Source organism: Malurus melanocephalus, unplaced genomic scaffold (genome assembly GCF_030028575.1).
Source record: "Malurus melanocephalus ecotype Western Australia unplaced genomic scaffold, MMel_1.1 scaffold_350, whole genome shotgun sequence".
Taxonomy (NCBI): domain Eukaryota; kingdom Metazoa; phylum Chordata; class Aves; order Passeriformes; family Maluridae; genus Malurus; species Malurus melanocephalus.
In genome coordinates this window covers 712640-735430 of record NW_026623582.1, presented here as the reverse complement: position 1 = coordinate 735430, position 22791 = coordinate 712640, and the positions used below count along the sequence as shown (strand labels likewise).

Below are 22791 nucleotides of genomic sequence, written 5' to 3'. Positions count from 1 at the left end.
CTAGATTTGCTTCCTGCAATAGCAGAAAAAAAGAAATCTTAAAATTGATCCTTATTAACATGAAAGCCAGTGAAGTGGCATTACCTGGTTTTGAGTGGTTTTTTGGGCCTCAGAGGGAAGTGGCTTTTGCTCTGTATCCTTCCATGTTTCACCTGCTCTCACATAAGCCTCCTATAGATTTAGCTACTTTTAAACTTTATTTTAAGGTTACTCCCACAGTCAGACAATATTGTATTACTCAGAAAAACATTTTGTGTTTGAGAGGTTCCATTAGAAATTAGAAAATAAAAGCAGATTTCTTTTAAGGATAACCCTGTGATGCCAACCAATATAAACACAAATCCAGATGTTTTTGCAAGCTAATGTGAGGAAAAAGCTCTGGTCTTCATTTACATTTTATAGCAAATATTTTGCTAGGAGAAAGTGGAGAATGTTGACATTCCACCACTTAGACCCCACTCAGAGTGATGTTCTGAGTGCCAAAATGTCAACATTTGTTGCAGTTTCCTTCACATTAACATGCTAGAAACACATCTGGCATATTTCTTTCTCTTTTTTCCTCTTTTTTGTTCCCCACTGTCTATTGTAGATAAGAAAATGCAAAGGTAAGATAATTCTCATTTCTCTCAGCCAGCCGTCTGTGTTCAGCTGTCTTGAAAAAAGAAAAAATCCCAAACAAAACCAACTCAAAAAGCAGAATGCAGCCACCTCAGATGGACATATTTTACACAAAGATTTTTATGATGCGTAATCTATAAGTTTATATCCCTTTTAGRCTATATATTTAATATAATTTCCCTCCTATATTATGTTTTTTGCCTCTCAGAGGACCTATAATTGTTATAGGTAATAAAATTAATTTTATCTGTCTGTCTTTGTTTTCATTTGCCAGGTAATCTCATAGCCAGTACTGTCTGGCAAGTCCATTTCATGGCTGAACTGCATCCCCCAAAGCTCTTACAGAAATACTTTGATTTTGGCCCAGTTCCTCATCAAGCTCACATGAAACAACCATTCCTCTTTCCCAGAAACATTCGGTGTGTCTTTTTTCCACCCATATCTTTAATGTTTTGGAGGCTTCCCTGCCTTGCTCTGGTTCTCCACTGGTGAACTGAAAAGATTTTCTCACTGATTCTGGAGCAGATAYTGCCTCCTAGTCAAAAGGGAAGTAAAGAAGAGAAACTTCCAGCTTCAGGTGCCATGAAATGCAGACAGGAGGCTTGGTGTCCTTATCCAACTTTCCATTATGGATTTATTAACTTTCTCTGTATTTTTCCTTAGAATCTGACTGCCTGAAGAACCATTTAATAGTATCTGTGTCCCTGATAATTCACTCTTCCACTAGCCAACAGAGGTAGAGTCCCAAAGAATCCACAGTTGTGTAGATATGAATTATTTTGAATTATTCCACAGGCTTCTGTCTTTTTCCAACTGTGTGAAATTTCCAGGATGAAAAGGAGATCTAACCATGATAGTCAGACTTATTTATAACATTCTAGAAATAGAAAATGCTGTTGGGAAGTATCTACCTTCTTCTCCTTCAGAATTTCATTAACAGTTGTATTGCTTTGTGTGACTGTACTTTTGAAAAAATTACAATATAAGCTACTCTCTCATGTACAGGAATTTCTGTGTGAACTAAAAAGAAGCAAAACCAAACAAACCCCAAAACACCAAACCATTCAAAATAAATTTAAAAAAAAAAACCAAAACCAAAAAAAAAACCAAAAAAGCCCCACCCCTAAACTCATTAAAACTAATCCCCACCACTTAATCCCGAAGAGAGCATTTTTTTCTAAATTTTCTCACTTGACCTGTGACACATTGTGTGAATGCTGGAATGCTGAGTGATAAAAGCAGACASCTGATACCCTGTGAAAAGAATCAAATGGCTACATTTTCCTTTAAAGAGAAACTTTACGCTAGATGCTTGAGGAGGATGTATCTCATCTGACACAGAGCTCCAGGGTGATAAGTTGTAGTGTCTGGTGGCTTGTTCCTCAATCACAAATTCACAGATTACTTGGGCCACACTGTACTCTAATTATGCAGTGGTTAGGTGTTTTCAAGTGAAGAGTTAAGTAAAAGTAGAAGGAAAGTAGATGATCACTTCTGTGTATTGTGAAACCCACCATTCTGGAAAGAAAACTTGAATTTTTATTTTGTTGAGTGTTTCATTCCATGAGAGCCCTTGTTCGCTTGGGGTAAGATATGAATCAGATCAATTGAACAAYTCACTGCTTTAAATTTCCCTTATTCTTTGGATGAAAAGGGGAATATGTTCAATGTTGTGTCTGTGGGTCCTCTCACCTTACAGAGTAATCACATACAAACAGCATGGCAGTGAGATTGAATTCCCTCTGTTGGAATCCACATTTTTACACTTTCTTCTCCTTTTTTTTCTTCCATCTTATTTTCTCCTCATTTCTATATTCCCCTTGGTTGTCATCGCTATCAAAGGGATAGCAAATCCTGAGAGCTTTTTTTCCTGGTGTTCAGTATAACTATTGCTGTTTTCTTATTCCACTGCTAATGTTTGCGAAGTATTTTTTATTTGCAGCATTTTATTAAGGTCTTTGCAAACTGGACATTTAGAGGCTCAAGGACGTGCTTCTAACGTTAAGCTTTGCTTACTTTGTCTTCTAGRAGAGAGCAAAATCAGGCATCATTGTAAAAGTTTTTCAAAAATTCAAATGGGATTGTTTTGCAAACACAGAATGCTCCTGTAATTTCCATCTTATAGATAAATAAAGAAAAATCACATCAGAAGTTCTAGAGGTGTAGAGTAAAACCTCTCCCACTTCYGTAACAGGAGATAGCAACATTTAAAATTTTGAAATTCATATGATTATATGCCTCCTTATTAATTTCAGACTAAATGCAGTACCCTGTATCATGTGCTACGAAAGAACAGGATTAATTTTGTGGTCACATTTTAATTTTAAATTATTTAATCTGTAAAGACACTGTTTCTGAACTCATTAATTGCGTGCCAAATTCAAGTGTACCCTTAGAAAAAGTCTAGTACATTTTATTTTGGCCTTTTTTTTGTTGTTGTGGAGCCTACATTAGATCAAAGAGAAAACATGTTTGATCTCTCTGTGATGATTTTTAACAGTTTTGTGAAGAATTCACAATTTGGAGATGGATGTAATTTTATTGGCATTTGTCCTACAGAAGTTTTTTCACAATTTTCTATAATTCTTGGAAAGACCTGTTAAATATATCTGTTTAGCAGAATGGCTACAGTGGCCTTTTGTTTGCATTTTTTCTTCTTTTTGCCTCTCTGGTTCCAGTTTTTGATTTCAACAAGAGATAGACATGAAATCCAGGAGAAGCTGTCCCTCAAATGCAGGCTGGTTTGGATAATGAACTTTTGGAACCATCCAGTAGAACTTCTTAGATCAGTGAGAAGTTCATTTATGTTTATCCAGTAAAACACAGACACTTTTCATGGTCCCAGACATGACACTGAATATAACCTCACAACTCCTAAAGTGTCTTGCATTCTTTTAATGCATTATTAAATCCCTCACCCATCCCAGAGACACACCCTTCATGTTTTTAAATTCATTTTTTATTTTAACTCTTTTTGATCAATAAAAAGTTCAGCTCTTTTTTCTATCCTCTCCAAATAAGAAAAAAAAATTGAAGAGTAACTATATATTTCTGGGATGTTTATCCCACTTCATCCATTCTTATTCTTAGAAGAATAAAGATAATAAATATGACAAACGGATAAAACTTTTCACAGTCCTTAAAGTAATCRTAGGGTGAGTTTTTTTGTACTTTTCACTGTTCTTTACTTGCCATTGCCTCTGGAAAAAAATTTACATTTCCCTCTAATACGTGTCAAGTATTGCTTCATTCCAGAGCTGGTTTAAGGTCTCCGGGGTACAAAGTGCAGGCCCAAGTTTTGAAATGTTCCTGTGGTGTGATTTGCACTCAAGACCACAAGGTTTTTGTTGTCTCCAAATGCAGTCCTTGTTGATCCAGTTTCTGCTACTTCTTTTTTTCTATTTCCTCCATCCCTGATCTTTGTTTCTTGAGCATTTTTGCTTCTTAATCTTTCCCCCCTTCTGTTTCCAGGAACTTTGCTGATGGAAGCATTCCCCAACTTTTATTCTTCTGTGCAAATTAGTCTGCTTTGCGTTGGGAATGGAGCGACACCATTATCCGATGTGTAGGAGGAAGAAGTTTGGATTGGTGCATTTGTTCCAGATGCAAACAGAGGTCGCTGTCTCAGTATTCTTTTATATTCCTGCTTTAATCATAAACAGAAAAGCATGTCTTGTCTTTACATGCTGTTTTTAGACACATGAAGAAGCTATTTGCCCTATTGCCAACTTTTAAAAATATTCAAAATACCCAGTCCTGAAGGAATGAAGAAAGCAATATGATCTTCCTATTTACCTATGAGCAAATCAGGGAAGGAACTTGATAAATCTGTGGCCTGTTTGAAAAATAAGGTCAGAATTTGTAATTTGTGGGTTTCTGTAGGTGTTCTAACAGTTCAGATAAATGTGGCATTTACTGTTCTGCCACCACGAAAGTTGCTTGAAAGAGGAGCTCTAAAAAAAAAACCACAAACCACCCTTCTAAATTTTGTTCTGAAACACACAAAAGAACTTTTATCTTTTTTTTTTCTTTTGTGAAAGGAAAATTGAAAGATCACAGCATCCTGAATGTTAGCACAGCAAACCAGACCAATCCTGACACCAGTCCTATTGGCAACTCCTTTCAGTAGTTTTGGCAGCCAAATGTGGGGCCAGCCTGGAGCATGAGGAAATCCAGCCAGGCAGACAGCTACAGTCCTGTACATCAGTCCTGGAAACCACATTCCAGAGCTTGGCATCTGTGCTCCAAGGCTTGCCAAGCACACCCTATGAGTGACCACATGAGTGCTGGCTTCTGCAGCAGAGAAACAGATGGAAAGCAGGAGGCCTGTGGGGAACACGCTTCGATTGCCCGTCTCTTTCTTCTAAAAAAAAGATTCTCCTGAGAAGTCGAAAGTGAGGCTGCACATATTTTCTCTAAGGTATAGAAGGAATATTGCCTCTTATATCCATTTTATTTTTTTTTTTATTTTCTGTTTTGGCTGAAACTGTTCTCACTCATTACTATAGGACATTATCTTACAAATGTTACCCCAAGTCATTCACAAAAAAATTAGTTAGGATGAAAATCCAAGCTTGACAACCCACAGTACGCAGAGAGCATTTCAATTTCTCATTCCAAATCCTCATTCTGTGCCATTAAAAGGCTTTTGACTTCCATTAATTTTTTTTTTTGCCTGTATATGGGCTAAAGATGATTCTATTACATGAGGAGCTCTTATAAAAACAGGAATAGTTATAGGTGTTCAGACTAAGGAGGGTTCCAGRATCTGGGCTGAGACTGGATCTGAGCCTCCCCCTACCAAAGGGGCTGTGCCACATGACCTGGGAAGACATCCTGGAATAACACAAATTACAATCCATGTTTCCTAGATCAGCCAGAATCAGAAGTTGCATAATTATATGGCCCATTAGAAATTCTGAGTGGCTCAGATATCCTTAGAGCAGCTGAGAAAGGCTGTTGCAATCTTGGTGATCCATCAYCCACAACTAAACTGCTGGAAATCAGCTCAGCTACTGAACCACCCAGGAACACAATGGCATAATGATGAATTAGAGAAAAACTGTCATCTTTATTGAGTTAAGCTGCTGGCTGAATCTGTGAGAAACWCCGACAGCAGGTGATTTTATCAAAAAGCAATGTAATCTCAGAGAAACAGAGATACAATACACTTCTGAAAGTCARCCTCTGAAATCTGGAGATGAATTTGGTGATGTCATGAAATCAGACCATTTCCTGGAGGTGARTGTGGTGGTTTCCTGAAGATTATTTCTAGCTATTACAAGTTCAATAGCATTCAACCATTACTTTGTTTTCATGGTGCTCTCTAGGGAACCAGTGAARTAGTGGAAAACCTATTAACTTCTAAATTTAGACCTGTTTCCTCATTTCATAGAGTTAGCTAACTACAGCATGCCACTGCCATGTATGATCCGCTCAGCTGCATGTCTTGGTCAGTTATKCCACTGTGGGCTACACACCAGATCCTCAGGATTGTTATTAATAATATATTAATAATATGCTATTTAGTCATTTTCAAGGCTGTTCCACTAAATTTGTGCACTATGAAATCTTATTCTGTGTATATGTGGGGATCCAGCCTTATAATCACTAATAACATACAGGAAAATCTTCATATCTAAAGCTCCATAGAGGATAAATTAATATTTGCTTGCCTAAATCCAGTTCTACAAAATTTCTTGAAGTTTATTTCAGTGCCATTTATGTTTCTCTGCTTCAGTCTATTGTAGCATTAGGGCATATAATTTACACATTCAAAATCAAATCATGTGCAGAGGAGACAAACATCCCTGTCCACCTGTTTTTTCATCCTCATTCATTTTGATTTTCTTTATGATGGTCATAAACAAGACTTAATTTCTTCAGATTTCTGTASCAAGATCAGTTCCCGTGAAGTGAAACTCAGCCTGTGGTTTATTGGAGAATGCCAGCCTAGGCTCGACTCTTTTTGTTGGTAGAAAGAAAGCAAATGACAATGAACAATTTTTTTTTTTTTTGTAACAAGTGAAATGGAATATTTTCAGCAGTATTTATTTATATAGATACAATGTGTTTCAATTCTGGGCTTTCTTAGTTTATTAATTCTTGGTTTATTCAATCCTGGAATATTTTATCTAAAGAAATATGGATTTGCAGAACTGTCAGTGATGGGATTTGTTGCTTGTGAAACACTAGAAGGAAMAGATAGTACTGTCTTATGCATTTTGATATGTTTGCTGTAGCATGTCTCAACTCGGCAATTTTAAATTGCATTTCTATGTACTGATTTTTATCACAGTGCTWAAAACTTTTAAAGATACAGTACTGCATTGTAGTTTTCAAGTTCTATTTTAACTTCAGGAGAACACAGGAAAGTAAAGCAACATATGAATATAGTCAGTAAACATGCATTTGATTAAGTTTTTCAGATAATTTCTGTAGTTAGACTGAGTTCATTGATGGTGAGGAAGAGATGTTTAAACAATAAATAGTAGTAATAAATAATTAAAGTGATAAGTAAGTAAGTAAATAAATAATGAAATAAACTGTAGTCCTAGGGTAAACTCTTTTCAGCTGCAAATTCACAGCTCTATGAGTCCTTATCATTGAGCTGTTTGAGTAATGTGAAAGCCAGAATCAACTTGCTCACAGCAACTGGCTAAGTGCCATGGAATATTTATTTGCTTCTGACAAAATTCTTTTGCTGATTCCACATCCTATGTTGTATCAAATATCTGTTATGTGACCCTRCTTGGTAAGACTCTTGCAGCTACCCCTTTTTGGGATCAAGAGACTGCCTTTTTGCTTTTCCCTCTTTTGGAAAGGATCTGTAAGACATCCTTCCCTCCCCAATTCATATAGCTCTATTATTTTAAGTAGCTATGCATAATGTTCATAATGAATCCACCTGCCAAGCTTAGCAGCATTTCTTCTGTGCAGTCACTGCTAAATAATTCTTGCTTCTTTTATATTGATCATAATATTTTGTGATCAAGATTAATTGTTTATCCCATGATTGCAGAGCACAGCCCCACCACCCCTAGATGTCACTGTAATAATACAAAAAAAGAGTAGCAGCCTTAAACAGTAGCAGAATTGTTTTACAGTTAAGATGGTCTTCAATGAAATTCAGGGAACTTCATAAACAGATTTCAATCTATGGATTAGGGAGAAAAAAAAGAAGATGCTTTCTTCACATTCACCTGTATTTTGCACAAGGTTCTGTGCCGGTGGAAGTCAGTGGAGAACACGGTTCAACCAACAACTTGGTTTCAGCTTCTGTTCTGAAAAGCTTTATCATGAAGGTCTTATTTTGTGCGAAGAACCTTCTGGGCTGTGGTAAGCATTGTCACATTTTATTTGTTCAGGTTTTTTAGTTCTACTGGACCAACTTCTGAAAAATATTCACATTTCATATATAAAACTGTATTTGTTTATTTGCACACACATAAAAATAAAAATATGCTCTTTTCCTAGGCAAATAAAGATATTTAAGTGAATAATACTGTTCAAATTTTTGTGTTGGCATATTGAAAAAAAAAAATGAAGCCCAAGGGCTGGTTTTCCTAGGCTGGAAAAAAAGTTAAAAAATTTAAATACAATAAATAAATAAGTATGAAATAAATACAATGCTTGAATTAGCAAAGACAAATCCATGACTGTTTTTCTCTGCATGCAAAAGACATATGCAATCTGTGAAATGTTTCTACCGTAGGCTGAASGGGAAAGGGGTGTAACCAGCATTTCCTTTTCAGTCTGAAAATTTACAGGAATGCAGCAGGACATCTGTATGGAATTAGTATGACTTCTCTCCCTCATACATTGAGATTCATGTGTCTGCAAACTCAGAGTCTGTAATTTTAAATCCAGATTTATTTTACCTAATAAAAACATCAGGACTGATTGTACCTTAGGGTGTAATATTTAAAAAGATCAAAATTAAGTTTTTAAGGAAGTGAAAATAAAAACAGATAGTTTCATAATGTTTTAAAGTCTTTGAATCTTTAGTTTTCTTTAGATATGTTTAAGGTGTTGTGTRTAGCAGCCTATACACCAAACCTTATACCTGTATTTGCAGGCAATACAGCTGGATTTTGGAGCTTCATTGTACTCAAAAAATCCTCCTTGCTGGAAGGCCACATGCCAAACATTTCTGCCAGTTTTCTTAYGGAATTTGCACTGGTGCGTGACCTATTATTTTTCCTTCCTATAGTCTTTATGCTGTATATAACATAATAATTACAACCTGCTGGCATAGAGCTGCTGAAATACATTAATGCAAACTCTGAATTGTTCTTAGTACATGTAGTRCTGTCACAGTTGTTTTAAACATTACATAATGACAATATAAAATATTATCTATTATACATTTTATATAAAACACGTAATAGATTTTATTTCTCCTTCAAGCGTGGACCTTCTAAAAAAAATCTCCTGAACAATGATCAGAGTTGTGTAAACCAAGATTAGACTGATCCAGTCTGCTTCAATTTGCAGTTGAGCTTTGCCTTTCATAGGTGTGTGCCTAAATCAAGGAACTGTTGTAATAATAATTTAGCATGGGACATCACAAAATCCTGTGCCGCAGGCACTGGGATAACCCTGCTTGAGGAGGGATGTAGGACTACATACCCCACCATGGTCCCTTCCCACTTGAACCATTCTGGAATTCTAGGATTCCATGAACTCGACATTTGCATCAGTCTTACAGCATGTAACAAAGCCTACCTGTACTTATATTCCATGAAGAAGAGACAATTCCTCTTTTAATTTGGTAAAAATTAAGTTTTATTCAGGATGCAAAACCAATCATGGAATCATAGAGTTGTTGAGGTTGGAAAAGGCYTCTAAGATCAATGGGTTCATCAAAGAGGAAGAACACAAAATGATCAGCACAGAAAACTGTGACTATTTTTTTGTTCAGGATTACTTATRTTTAGATAATGATACTGTTTAATTCAGGGGTTATCAGAGAACATGTCACCTCAATGAATTTTAGGACAGCTGAATCCTTGCCTTCTAAATATGTTGTTCAAGAGAAGCTGAATCAGAAAGTAGTGCTTAGAGGAACCTATAAAAGGACAACTACTTAAAATCATCCAGCTATAAAGTTACTTTATGTTTAAATGACTAAAACCACATTGTCCAAGTTTAATGCTAGATGAAGCTTCTCCTGAGTAACTGAGCCCTTTTATGTGCTACACCTACCGACGCCCCAGGGTAGAGCTTCTAGAATAAAATAAAATAATTATTGACTGCACACATTTTCTTAACCTGGGAATTACTGTAGCAGCTCTGTGATTCTTTTTTCAAAGACAAAACAGAATATCCAATAATAACTGTTGTGTTTTTTATCTTGTTTAACTTGAATGACTTTAAAATAGACACAGRTGTTCAAGCTCTGTGTAAGGATAGCTTCAACCTCCTGTTTAATTTACGATGTATACACAAATCTTATTTCTATTGCTAGGTTTTGTCATAAAATCCGGTTAACTTCTTCTGTATCTAGAAAAAGAAGAGAGATATTGCTTAATTTATTTCTTTTTTTTTACTTTCTCATTTCCTTCTTTTTGATCACAGATTTCAGAGTTTAAAGAGCAATTTAACTCCTGTTAGCTGTCTAAATTAGGAAGATTTCACTTTTGTTTGCCATCACTTAAAAACAAGGAAAAATCAGTACAGAGCTTTATTCTTCTATGTTAAAACAAAAAAAAAAATCCCAAATAATATGAGGTCTTACAGACAGAACACACAAATCACTTTTGGAATGATGTGCTAAAATATTTTGCCTTGTTTACCTTTTTATKTGTGTCACAAAGGTAAAGAATCAGCTATTGCAAGCTGGATAATCCTTTTGTAGCTGAAGCTTTGCAGCATTGAGAGATCTTTTGTTTAATTGCATGGAATAGTTCTCTCATGATGTCTTTYGATACTTTTATGCTTTTTTTGAATTGTTTTATGTCTTAAGTATCTTCCTCTTTTATTTTATAAGCCTCACTTAATGTTTTTTTTTTTTCATTTTCAATATACCTCAGTCAACATACACTTCCTATACRTTTTTTCCTTCTGCAATGGAAACATTGTTTTGAGACCACTACTAAACTCTTTTTGGATTTTATAGATGATAAAACTGAAAYGGTGGAATAATTTATCTATTTGTTACCTGTGCAAAGGACTTTATGTGAATAAATATTTTGTTTATTTATGTGAATAACTATGTGAATAATATATTCATTTATATATAATAATTAGGTGAATAATATATTCACTTATATATAAAAGAATTATTAAAAATATGAATCAAAATTGCTTCTTAAAAGGCTGCAATGTCCTTCATATGCATTGAAATTTTCCAGATGAGCACAGAGATAGAAGAAATCAGAACTCTTCACTTATTTTTTATTAATAATAAGTTTAGAGTGGRAATAAATGAGTTTTATCTCTTTTTGCTTACTAGTTTTCATTTTCTGTTTACCAAATTATGGGCATATACCAAATCAGTGCCTATATTTAAACAGTGGGGAAAAAAGGAAGTTAGGCCAACTAATATAATTCCTGGCCTGAAATAATGCTGAAAAAGAAATAATTCAAGTTTCCMTGTGAAAACAGTAACATCAAAAGTAACCAAAAGAGGCTCATCAAAAGGAAGGAAAGCACAGGCAGAGAACAAAGCAGATAGACTGAATTTAAAAAAAAAATAGATATTGACTATGTCATCTGAGCAATGCTTTTGAAACTGTCTCAAATGACAATCTTCTAAGTAAGACAAAAAATCACAGTATAGACTAAAATATTTAATTTTCTAGTATTTATTCCATTTCCTGATTAATGATGATCTGGAGATAGCACAATTACACTGGAGGACAGGATTAGAAATCAAAATGGTCAGATATATTAGACAAATGGTAAAAAAACCCCAAAGATAAAACCAACCAGCCAAGCAAAAAGAGCAAGCAGCTCAGTAGTTCTTACTGGTAAACTGCTGGCATCTGCAGCAGATCACCTGCAGCTGTGCAGAATTCCTGATGTACAGGTTAAATGGTCAATTTGTCCATTTTCTTTTTGCTTTGCAGCAGACAGGRTTAATCAAATGAATTTCCAAGGTATTTTCCAAAAATATTTTAAAATAGATCTCTTGTGAAGATACCAGAGAAATTTACCAGATGAAGGCTGGCACTCCTGAAAATGTAGAGGTGTGGATTTGCTCCAGTGGGGAAGAGGGAACAGAGCTGAAAAGAGATTTTTAATCCTGACATTGTCTTGTAATTTCTACTTTTAATACCTGTGCTGATCTAGATATCCACCAYTGGGTGTTTTCAGTGATTCAAATAATGAATAGCTGAGAATGTTTTTAACTGTCAAAAAAAGGTGGCCATTGAGGGACATAATTTTCAGCACTGTAAGAAATTATTTACACCAAATAAGTCTAGTTTAAGGGGATCCTGCATTTGCAAAATGATTGTCTATGTGTTTACTTTGTTTCAAAATGTCAAAATAATCTGACTGGCTTTACTTAAAAGGATCTCCCACTCTTGCTTGGGAAGAAAATTTAATTATTTAGGGAAAGTGTGAATTAAAAATAATCTGTATTTTGAGCTTTCCTCTGGAAATATTTTCTGTATGCAGATGTACACTTGTATGTTTTCTGAATATCCACTATGTAAAACATTTTGAACAATTTTTTATTTGAATTGGTCAGACTTGAAGTGGAAGTTCAGCTAAAGCAAAAGAGGCATCACTCATTCTTCTCCGTCAACTAYGCAATGTAAATATATGATGGCATCCTCTGTGAAAAATGCTTTTCTATTTAATAACATGTAGGGAATAGGATAGGAAACAATCTGGGATTAGCAAATTCAAATGCTTTTCAGGAGTTGGGAGRTATTATGTAAAATATCCTTCCTGAAGAAATCTAGTTTCATCCCACAAGTACTTCTAGTCTTAATTTCTACTTTTTCTAATGCAGACCTGTGTTCCCATATTATCCAAGAAGCTTCTAATTATAGCAGTAACTTAATTTATCATATTGCAATTTTTTTTATTAATTTCCTTCCATATTTTTAAGAGAACTGCTCTTAGCTAAAGAACCCAAGTCCTTTGGCAATGATTTTCCCTCCTTAACTGTAGCAGTGGCTTTTATGGACAGCTATTCCARCTTTAACAAATGTAGTTCTAACGTGAATGATCAGAACAAAATCATTACTTTAAATCATGTCTGCACCCATGAAAATTATTTATGATCCCCATTCCAACAAAGACAGCTTTCTTGGTAAGCATTAACTTGTATTCATATTTATGGAGACCAAACTTATCAAAAGTAAGACATCTTGCCCAATCTTGACCAGTGAATGTTTAGTAGTTTTTTGTGGTAGTCCCTTTCAAAAATCTATCAAGGGGCTCTCTAGTTCTCTTTGGGTTTGAATGCAAGGAGGTCTCCCGAGTCTTACAAATCATTTTACAAATCACTGGTAGCTGCTGACTTTGCTTTTGTTACTGTGCTCARTATTTCCACTTTCAAATTATGTCTCTCTTGGCTTTAAATCATAACTTTCCCACTCCTTAATTTATAGCCCACTCTTGCTGTGTAATTGCTTTTTTTTTTTTTTTTTTTGTTTTGGGGGGGGGGGGAAAGAGTTGTTTGTTTATTTGTTTCATTGCTTTTCTTTTTTTTCCCTTAGAGATTTTCTAGTTTCTTTTTTCCAGATGTTCTGTCTTTAATTTCTGAGAATTGCTTCTTTATCCCTGTGTTTCCTGATATCGAAGACCCTGAGCTTATCTCTAATCAGTTCTTTGCTTTTGATTCCTTGTGTTCTATCTACCYATTCTTTGTGTTTTCTGGAGACAGTTACTCACCCAAAGTGGCATGGAATCCTTCTCTTTTCCTGACTACTTTAGTTGCATTTCATTCATGACAGGTTTARTAGCTTCTGCTTTGAAGAAATTCCAAACCTCACTTACAATCAGTAGGCTCCTGAAMCCTTCTACCCAGTGGTCTTTATAAAATAGCGCATTAAATAAGTCCCTTTGTTTCTCAAGATCTTTAAAGACAAACCCTTCCAGGCAAAATTATTTTTGCTAACCTTACAAACTTAAGTGAAATCAGCTTCTGATCTGCCAGAACATAGGTCTGTAAATGGAGCCTCTTTTAGAGCCACTGGGCAGTAAGTTGGACAAGAGAGTGTCTCTGTGACCTCTTGGCTAGGGGGTTTTGTTTCAGAGATAACAAAACATGGCTCTTTGCTTCTCATCCCAGAATTAGAAGTGACAGAAAATATGCAGGTGGAGATAAATTAAGCWGTTACATGTTCTAGTTTTGTTTTAAAACAAAAGAAAAAAGTTTCCTGGTAGTTCAAAGGGACAAATCTTCTCAGATGACAAAACCAGATTGTGTCCTGCTGTTATCATAATGACCTGCAGCCWGCACTTAGGGACTGTCAGCAGGGCGATGTTTTTGTTTGCATTGAATTTGTTTGCTTTCTACAGGTCGCTAACTATTCTGCACATCTAGGTGAATGCGTGCTTTTGGCCTCAAAAAGCAATCGGGAAATTTCCTAAGCCGGGGTTTTGTTAGGATGGTTATGTAGGGAGAAACAGCAAGCAGGGAACAAGTAAAATTTTCAGGTGTGAACTTGCAAAAACTGCTCCTGAAGGAAACTGCCAAATAATCCAGTACCACAAATCCCTGTTCTTGGTGATTTTGATGTTCGGTAGCAAAACCACCATCCCCGAAGGCTCAGCTAATCCGAGCCGGGAAGGAGCTCTCGGGTGTCAGGAATGTGTCAGGCGTTCCTGTGTCCGACCTCACTAGCAGGGCAGGTGTTGGAGTCCCGGACACATCCTTGGATGCAGCACTTTCCGTGGGAGCTCCCTGTGCTTCCACAGGGATGGCTTTTGCTCACAAGCCTCTCCGCACGGGCTTGTGTCCATCCAACGGCGAAGTTCTGAGGTTGKGGTGGTGCAGGGGAGACGAAAGAATGCGAAGAACCCCCTTTGGGATCAGCTCTACCTGCGCTGCTCGCCCTCTGAAGCCCCTCGGCTCCGGAACAGCCTCCGGCACCCGCCCTCTGCCCGCCCCCCTCATCCTTCCCTCTGCCTCCTCTCCTATGCTACCATCCCCTCTTCCCGGCCCCTGCCGCGTGTGTGCGCCCCCTCCCGCCCCCTCCCTCTTCCTTTCCTTCTCCCCATCCCCAACCCGCACCGGCCCGGAGGCACCGGCCCCTCCTCCGGCTCTCTCCGCTCCGCCAGCCCGCTCTAAAACCGCCCCTGGCGCTGGGCAGGGGCTTTTTGCTCCCATCTCGCTCTGTCCCGGCACGTTTATTTAGGCGCGCTTAATTATCGTCTGGTTCTTATTTTTGCAGGGGAAATTCAGCGCAGTTCTCTTGGATTTCCTGTTGCGGCGGAGGGGAAGAAAATCCCAACCTACTCGCCTTTTTTTCCTCTTTTTTCCCCCCTCTCCGCAGAGGGGTACGTGCGTGCGGGTGCGAGCAACGTGAAGTCCGGGCCCCGCTGGCCCCGCCGTGTCCGCGGCGGCGGCCGGGCAGGCTGGGGAGCACAAACGGCGGAGTTTCCGCCGCTGAAGCCCATCCCCGGCCAGGAGCCGAGCGGTGCCTGCTGACGGCGGTGCGGGACCGGCGCATCCCTGCGCGGCTGCTTCCCCGGTTCCCGCCGGGATAGCTGCAGGATGGGGAGACGGCGGTGGCTCTGGGCGCTGCGCGGCTGCTTCTTCCTATGGCTGGGTTGCCTGGCGCTGCGGACGCACGGAGCGGCCGGGCGGCAGCAGCAGCAGCAGCAGCAGCATCCACCACCGGCGCTCCGCGCTGCGGGAGGAGCGGGCGGCTCCTTCGCCGCCGCTGCCGCTTACCGGGAGGACCGGATCGGCCGGGTCCGCAGGCGAGGACAGCAGGACGCGCTCCGCGGGTAGGGACAAGGCTGAAACCCCGTCCCCGCCGTCTGTCCGATCACTCGGGCGTCTCCCCAGCCCCTTCCCCACGGGTGCCCTCGGTGGTGTTCGTGTAGCCCCCGCTGCCGCTCCCCTTCCCTCCTTTTTGTAGGGCTGAGGACTTATGGTTCACTGAATTGAGAGTCTGGTCCTTGGCTGTTGAATCTGGTCTCCTAATTAGTTGAATTTAATTAAAAGCAGACATTGTATGGGACTATTACAGCTAAAAGATGGACCCCATTGGGTTTCTTGATCCAGCTTGTTCTGATACTGTGATACTTTGACATTTTTGTTTTGGGTTCTACATAGAAATGGTGCAAAGTCTTTCTGGTTTTTTTCTGTTTTGGAGACTTCTTGGGTGTTTTGAATTAGTTTATTTGTCTTTATGAGCAGGCTTCCCTTCTGTCCTCTGTCAGATGACAGCATGAAGCCTGTTTTTATAGCAAGGCTTCTCAGACTTTGTATGAATGCAGAATCAAACTCATCCCTTCTTTATCCTCAGCTGCAGCAAAGATGAATGTGGCCTGCTCTTGCCTCATCCACCTCTCCTCTTTATACTGATCAGCTGAACTAACCCACAATAAAATGCCTTGGAGAAAGATTTTGTTTATTTGGGGAGGATTTTTTTTTTTTTTGTAGACAGCTTTACTATGCACTTTTTGTTTGTTTGTTTGTTTTATGCAGCTGAATTTTTCCCTTATGTATATGTAAAACACTAAATTCTCTTTGGAGTGATTAATATTTTTGCATATGTATTTATTGCTTTTTATGTGTTGCAGGCCAAATGTTTGTGGCTCTAGATTTCGTTCATATTGTTGCCCTGGATGGAAGACACTCCCTGGAGGAAATCAGTGCATTGTTCGTAAGTGTCTGATTCCAAGCTTCTACTGCTCAAGGGGTAACAATAAAAGTAGACATTCTTCTGTGAGTCACTGTTCCATTCAGTATGAGAAAAGACAATTGAGTTCTGTCTTTTACCTTATTTTTTAAAATGAGAAAAAGAGAAAAAAATCAAGATGGATTTACAGGTCCATGTTCCTTGTAACTGAAGGGCTGCCCAATTGCGTTGGTATGTTCATAAGAGACGTGTCTCCACCTAGTTTTTTTAAGAAAACCCATGACAATGAACAAAAAAAGGAAAAAAAGAGAAACCTTTGTTAAATCAAATACTTAACTCTAGTAACAGGAAAAAAAAAAAAAACCAAAAGGTCTTGCTATGAGCAGATCAGGTCTTGAAGTTTTCTGGAACTTGGAATTGCAGTCAAATAGGAAGGTTTTTTAACATCTAGGGTGTTTATTATCTTGTCTGTCATTTTTAGTTGTATGTTAATAGCTGTCAGGTGTGTAGACTGGCTGCCTGGTAATGGTAGATAGTAGGTGCTCTGCTGACAAATGTGACTTTGGACATATGAGGCTTGGCAAAAAAGAATTAAAAAAAGTTGTGTGTATGGGGAATGTGCTCATACTCTAGGGGGGGTGGGAGGGTGGGGGTGATGTCTTAGGGGATATTGTCTCTCTTGAAGTAGAAAATTTATTTTCTCCCTGTTAGATACAAGCTGATGGTAGACACACACGTCCTTCAGAAATTACATTTTCTGTCTGTTTCCATTCAYTCTAGCCTGTCGCTGTCTGTTTTGTTAATAAGTATGCTCAGCTTCAGAATTCAGCTTCAAGAATATATTGCCCTTTATGTAAGCAGTGGAGGTCTTTGTAATACTCCATCTAATAAATTGTAGACATACCGGGTGAAACTGGGGARGGAAAGGGTGATAAGCCATGGTCTGCCAAGCTTTTGACCTTCAGTGGCTTTTTTTTTTAATGATTACCAGGCTCTCCCACCTGCTCACATGTATTGGTTTTCCATGAGTAAACTTGCCTTGGTAATATTGGGAATAAATKCCATGTATCACTTACTTTCACCTAAAGTTGACCCAGAATTTCCCAGGATAACGGTGTCATTCAGAGGAAGATACTTTTATCAGTGTCCCTGTGGAATGAAAGAAGTTGCTCAAAATGATCTGTTCACAATTATCAACTCTTTCAATACTGGCTTGCTTTAAGGTAGAGTTTTTAGGAAGGATTAAGGCTGCCTGTTACACTGTTGATAGACTTTCCAGATTCAGCCRTGTGTCTGGTTCAAATGTTACTAGAGCCTTTCAGAAATCCTTGCAAGATACCCTTAAATTGTGACTCTCAGTGCTTCTTAAGGCCTTGGTCTCAGGTCTGTTCACATCCAGAATGATCTTTGATTATTATTAATTTGTGTGCACAAAGGACTGTTTCATCTCCTACTTACTGCCTGAAGTCTCATTGCAGCTTTCTATCATGTTTGGAGGGTGGATGATTTTGCCAGACCATCTGTAATATTGTCTGTGACATTTTTCTGTTTCTGCTTTTGGTGAAGGTTTAAGTGTGCTTACATTTAATGTCAATTGAGATGATGTTCTTTACAGCTAGAGTTCATCTAGGCAAAACCACCTACACAGGATGCTGTACAAGCTACCAAACTTCTTACTGGAGATGTGCTGATTATAGTTGATGCATAATGTAATCGGTGATTTTAAAAGTAACATTTGATGAGGAGAAATCCATAAGCCAGTCATAGATCAAAAGGAAGCCATTCTGACCGGACAGTGTTTCCAGCTGATGATGTGGTGGTGGTTGTTGTGGTCTGTTGTTTATTTATGATTAAAAGTGATCTTTCATCTAGAAATCAAAGGTCTTCTTAGATTGACTCTTTTGTTATATAGAATAAACTRTACTGGTGAAAGCATATTTAGGGTATGCTTTAAGGTCTAGAGCTTTTAGCTGATTAAAAAAATACTTCTTAACAGATAACAAACTGACAAAATGGACTAAATGTAAACCTTGCTTTATCAGGAGATTGAYCTGTGTTGCATAAAGATGGACTGAACAGGAATACATGAAAACAGCCTTGTTTCCTATGCTTGTCAAGTTCTCACTTTTGCTTCTGCTCATGGAGAAAATATTTCAAGTCAGTCCATAATCCCACAAACTCTTTCAGTTCTGCCTTCTCATTTGGGGCATAGTTGTAGGGAAATTTAATGATAAATGTAGACGATGCATGTTGTCTCTTTTTGATGCCTAGATAATGGTGTTGGCAAGTGATCTACTGAAGGTGTGTGTTCCATTGCAGTGCTTCAGTGGAGATGTGCTGCCAGATTATTTCATTCTCTCAAAACTTACAAAGAAATTGTGATTCTTGATTGGTTTGGTTTTTTTTTTGTTTGTTTGTTTCTTTTGCTTTACAAGTTGTTTCTCAATATGTGTCTTTTTTTACAACCTGTGCTGTGCTGGCTCTTACTCTTTCAGACTCTCTTGATGAGAGATTTACAAACTGAGCAGATTCATTTGATGTGTTAATTTAGAGCCTTTTAGCTCTTTTGTTTGTGATTCTGTTCACTCCTTTGTGCAATGGAGCTGTGCTGGATGGTGAGTTAGAGGGGAAGGCAGGACTTCAGGTCATAAGGAGTGTGGCTCATCATCAGGCACCTGACACACACTAATGGGGTGGACAAGCTCTGTTGGGGTTTTTATGGCCAGTTTCTAAATAATAGTGTGGGAATACCTGTGTACAGAAAACTACGTGTAGTGAAGCAACACAAAATCTGCAAAGTYCTGCATCTGGACATTGACTTCCCACAAAACTGCTTGGGTAAAGGGTGGATAATCTTTGGGAAAAAAAAAGATCCTAAAATGCCTTTAAAATAGRAATTAAAAGAATGAAGCCTGCAGCATAAATTGGCACTGTTTATCTTCATTCAAGTCTTGGATTCTTGGTAATATTTTCCGTGGGTCTTGTGGTCTGAAAGGCATATTTTTACTAATTTTACATTACTTGTGTAACTGACTAGTATTTCTAATTAGGGAAAGAGTTGATTACCTGGTTTCAATGGTCAGGTCAATGAATATGCCCTATTTGTTTGTGGTTGTCCTGAAATTTGTCAGAGATACTGATTATGCCAAAATTTGGTTTGCTTTAGTTAACTTTAAATTACCTTTAARAACTGTCCAAATGAAGTGAGTTTTCAAGTGTTGTCTTGTTTTTCCTSCAGTTTTAGACTCAGTTTACTGTTAATACCCATCACTATCTTTCTGTGTTTTCCCTCAGCAATTTGCAGAAATAACTGTGGTGATGGATTTTGTTCCCGTCCCAACATGTGCACCTGTGCAAGTGGGCAGATATCACCTACATGTGGATCAAAACCTGGTAAGGACTTACTTTATTTTCATTAGAGATTTCATTTAAAGTCATTCTCTTTAAGTTTCAATGAAAAAAAAACCCAACATCTTTGACAATAACTTGTCATTACTGCATACATGAATGTAAATTACGTTCCAGTAAGATATCTCAAGTTTTTGATCAAGTGTGATGCACCATGCATGCCATGGTTACTTTGTGTGACAAATTTTTTTTTAAATGTGCCTAAAGAGATAAGCAAGTTTGAGAGTGAATGTGTGCATTGTTTACATTTTCATGGAGACCATTTTTGTAAGAATTGGATATTGCACAGGCTCCAGTGKGATTAAAAGTTCCAAGTTGCTCCATAATAGCCCTGAAAACCCTGACAAAACCTCTTAATGGATGTACATGCAGTACATACAGCATAAATGATATAAAGCTCATCATTCAGATCACATTTCAGAGATCATACAAGGTCATTTTTCTGTGGCCTTTTGCTGCCTGGTGTGGTGTATTTGGCTGATTTTGGGTGTCTCCCTGCAGCGCAGCAGTGCAGCATCAGCTGCAGGAATGGCGGGATGTGCGTGGACCARCGGTGCCAGTGCCAGAAGGGCTTCTCTGGGGCCCACTGTGAACAGCGTAAGTCACTGCTCTGTCCCTTTTCACAGCAAAGCCAYAGGAGTTCTGCCAGCTGGACCTGTTGCTTTAGCTACAGGAGGAAGGTGAAAAAGCCAGTTTGCTGAAATGCAGTGAAATGCCTGGAAGAAATGCTGGGTTTGGGGTATGATGTTTAGCCAGCAGTTGGTTTGTGCATGAAGTGCTTTTGTATTGTCTAAAGTTCAAATTACAGCTTGGATTCTCCAAGCAGTTTTGAAAACCCTCGGGGAGCAATGTCACTGTGCTTCCCACTCTTCATACCAGATGTTCACTAGTTTTTCATTCTCTTTAACAAAGTTTTCTCTATCTTAGAACAATAGCTTTCCTGCTGGTTTGAAGCATGTTTTTCTGTTTTCTATTTGTCTAAAGAAAAAAAGATTGAATAGTCAAACCTTTTGGATACTTTTTTTGGGTTGGCAGACAAGCTAGAAAATCAATTATTTGCCCAGCTTTACCTGTAACAGTGTTTACAAGATGTTGCAATTTAGCAAACAGTAAAAAAGGCTGTAGGGAAGAAAGACTCAAAGTATATTCTGAGGCCAGCTGACTGCTAATTAGAGAAATTGTTTGCATAAAGTAGTCAGAACTAGAAACAAACACAGGGGAGCTATGCAAAAAAACAAATTGAATTTTGTAGAAAGTAATTTTTTTCCCCTTAGTTGTTTTTGCAAATGCGGGAAGGCAGTCTTGTTCTTACTTTATCTCTAGCTGGATAAAACTCTCTAAAATTCCAGCAAAGAGTTGTAACCCTAAACTGTGTCACTAGTCCCATGAAATTTTCTGTTAAGAGCTCCTGGTMCCTTCCTGCTGTTGTTCAAGTATTGGGTCAACACCTGAATTCTCAGATGAGGTATATTTCCAGTGAATAAATGAAAAGGTGACTGAATTTTCAAGTGGAGACCCTGAAGCTATCCAGAAAATCTAAACCARCTTTTGGGATTAGTTTCAGTGTATAGGACAGTTAAATTTTCAAGCAGGATTGCATATTTGTCTTCTAGACAGTCTTAAGAATGCATTTTTATTTCTATTTAGAAAAATGTAGGTAATTATGTTAATTAGCGAGACTGCTGAAGTGTCATTGTTCATTAATTTTACGTGTGCATTCTCAGTAAAAGCTAATTCTGTTCTGTGCTGCTTGGTAAGAAGTGAGGCTTTATCACAATTCTACATTATTTTGTGCTCCCCCCATGATATGCACACGTCCATTTTTCCAGTTTGAAATTATTACCTTCTCTAGGTTGCTGAGGTTCTTTTGCACTGGGTACTCAAATGTGTTGCAAATGACACTTTTAAACTGAGAATAYGTGTGTAGGAACACAGCCTAATGACTTCTAGACCAAAAATTTAAAAAAATTAAAGTTTTGTGACTGTCCTGTAAGATGAAATGTTTTGATTTTGAGCATGTGTTAATTTTTGACAGTTTTGAAGCAATGAGCTGAAGCATTGAGCCTGGAAATAGACACAATTAATTAAGGCACTGTTTTGATGGGTGTTTTTCAACCTCACCGAAGAGCTGTCTTCCTTTAGAAAATTTCAGTGGTTTGGCAGGAAGATTTGTTCTTGATTCAGACCATTGGTAATCAGCATGAGTGGGTGCTCTGAAGTCCCATGACAGTGACATATCTTCTTCGTCTAAATATACTGTGAATTTATGACCCTTTCCCCTCCCTCCCAGCAAAAATTTTATTTTTTGTTGGGATCTTTAAGAGACACAGTTTTTCCAGGTACTTTAAAGATGGGTTAAGTGGGCAGTTCTTTTCCCTTGCCTCTAAACATCACTCCTTCTTCCAGCAGCATCAACTCTGACAGATAATTATCTGTCTCTTGGTCTCCCCAGGCCTCGCTTCTTGAAAGGTTTCTTGCTGTTGTGACTGAGCAGCGCAATTTAACATGCTCCAAAAAACACCTGGAAATCTTGGAAATATAATATTGRAAATAATATTTGAAATATCATTGCCATGAGTTTTTAAACAWTTYTTTTTGTTTTGTCAATTGAAGCTGTCTGTGAGAATGGCTGTCAGAATGGAGGACGATGCGTTGGACCCAATCGCTGTGCTTGTGTCTACGGCTTCACTGGCCCTCAGTGCCAAAGAGGTAAAAGAAATTTAAGGAAGGAGACTGTGAACAGATTGTATACAAAAAAAATGTTGTGTGTACATGTTCTGTGCGGTGTATTTTCTGGCTCTGCCGGTGAGATTTCAGTAACCATTTTTTATTTTTAAGTTTAGGATTCATCTTCCTTTTTTTTTTTTTTTGTTTGGTAGACAGATTAAAAATTGACAAAGCCTAATTGGCAGGAATTTTGGCTAGTTTAGGCTATGTATTTTGTTCCTATGGTAGTTAAAAGATTGCTGTCTTTTGCTCTCAGCTACAT

General features: G+C 38.0%; 1 protein-coding gene and 1 long non-coding RNA gene across 5 annotated transcripts in view; both read left to right on the top strand.

The window, feature by feature from the left end:
- Positions 1 to 10171, top strand: part of LOC130580632 (uncharacterized) — a 15616-nt gene extending 5445 nt beyond the window's left edge. For all 3 annotated transcript variants that reach the window (XR_008966134.1, XR_008966133.1, XR_008966132.1), the window contains exons 4-7: positions 4090 to 4233; positions 4659 to 5038; positions 7837 to 7956; positions 8696 to 10171. This is a non-coding gene — a long non-coding RNA (uncharacterized LOC130580632). The remainder of the gene's footprint in view (positions 1 to 4089; positions 4234 to 4658; positions 5039 to 7836; positions 7957 to 8695) is intronic.
- A 4563-nt stretch (positions 10172 to 14734) lies between these two features.
- The window catches only part of FBN2 (fibrillin 2), a 117455-nt gene continuing 109398 nt past the window's right edge, over positions 14735 to 22791 (top strand). The window contains exons 1-5 of one of the 2 annotated variants that reach the window (XM_057378242.1): positions 14735 to 15534; positions 16336 to 16418; positions 19689 to 19787; positions 20304 to 20399; positions 22416 to 22511. In XM_057378242.1, the coding sequence (XP_057234225.1) occupies positions 15299 to 15534; positions 16336 to 16418; positions 19689 to 19787; positions 20304 to 20399; positions 22416 to 22511 (610 nt within the window). In that variant the 5' untranslated portion in view covers positions 14735 to 15298. The remainder of the gene's footprint in view (positions 15535 to 16335; positions 16419 to 19688; positions 19788 to 20303; positions 20400 to 22415; positions 22512 to 22791) is intronic. The other variant, XM_057378241.1, reaches the window with a different exon arrangement.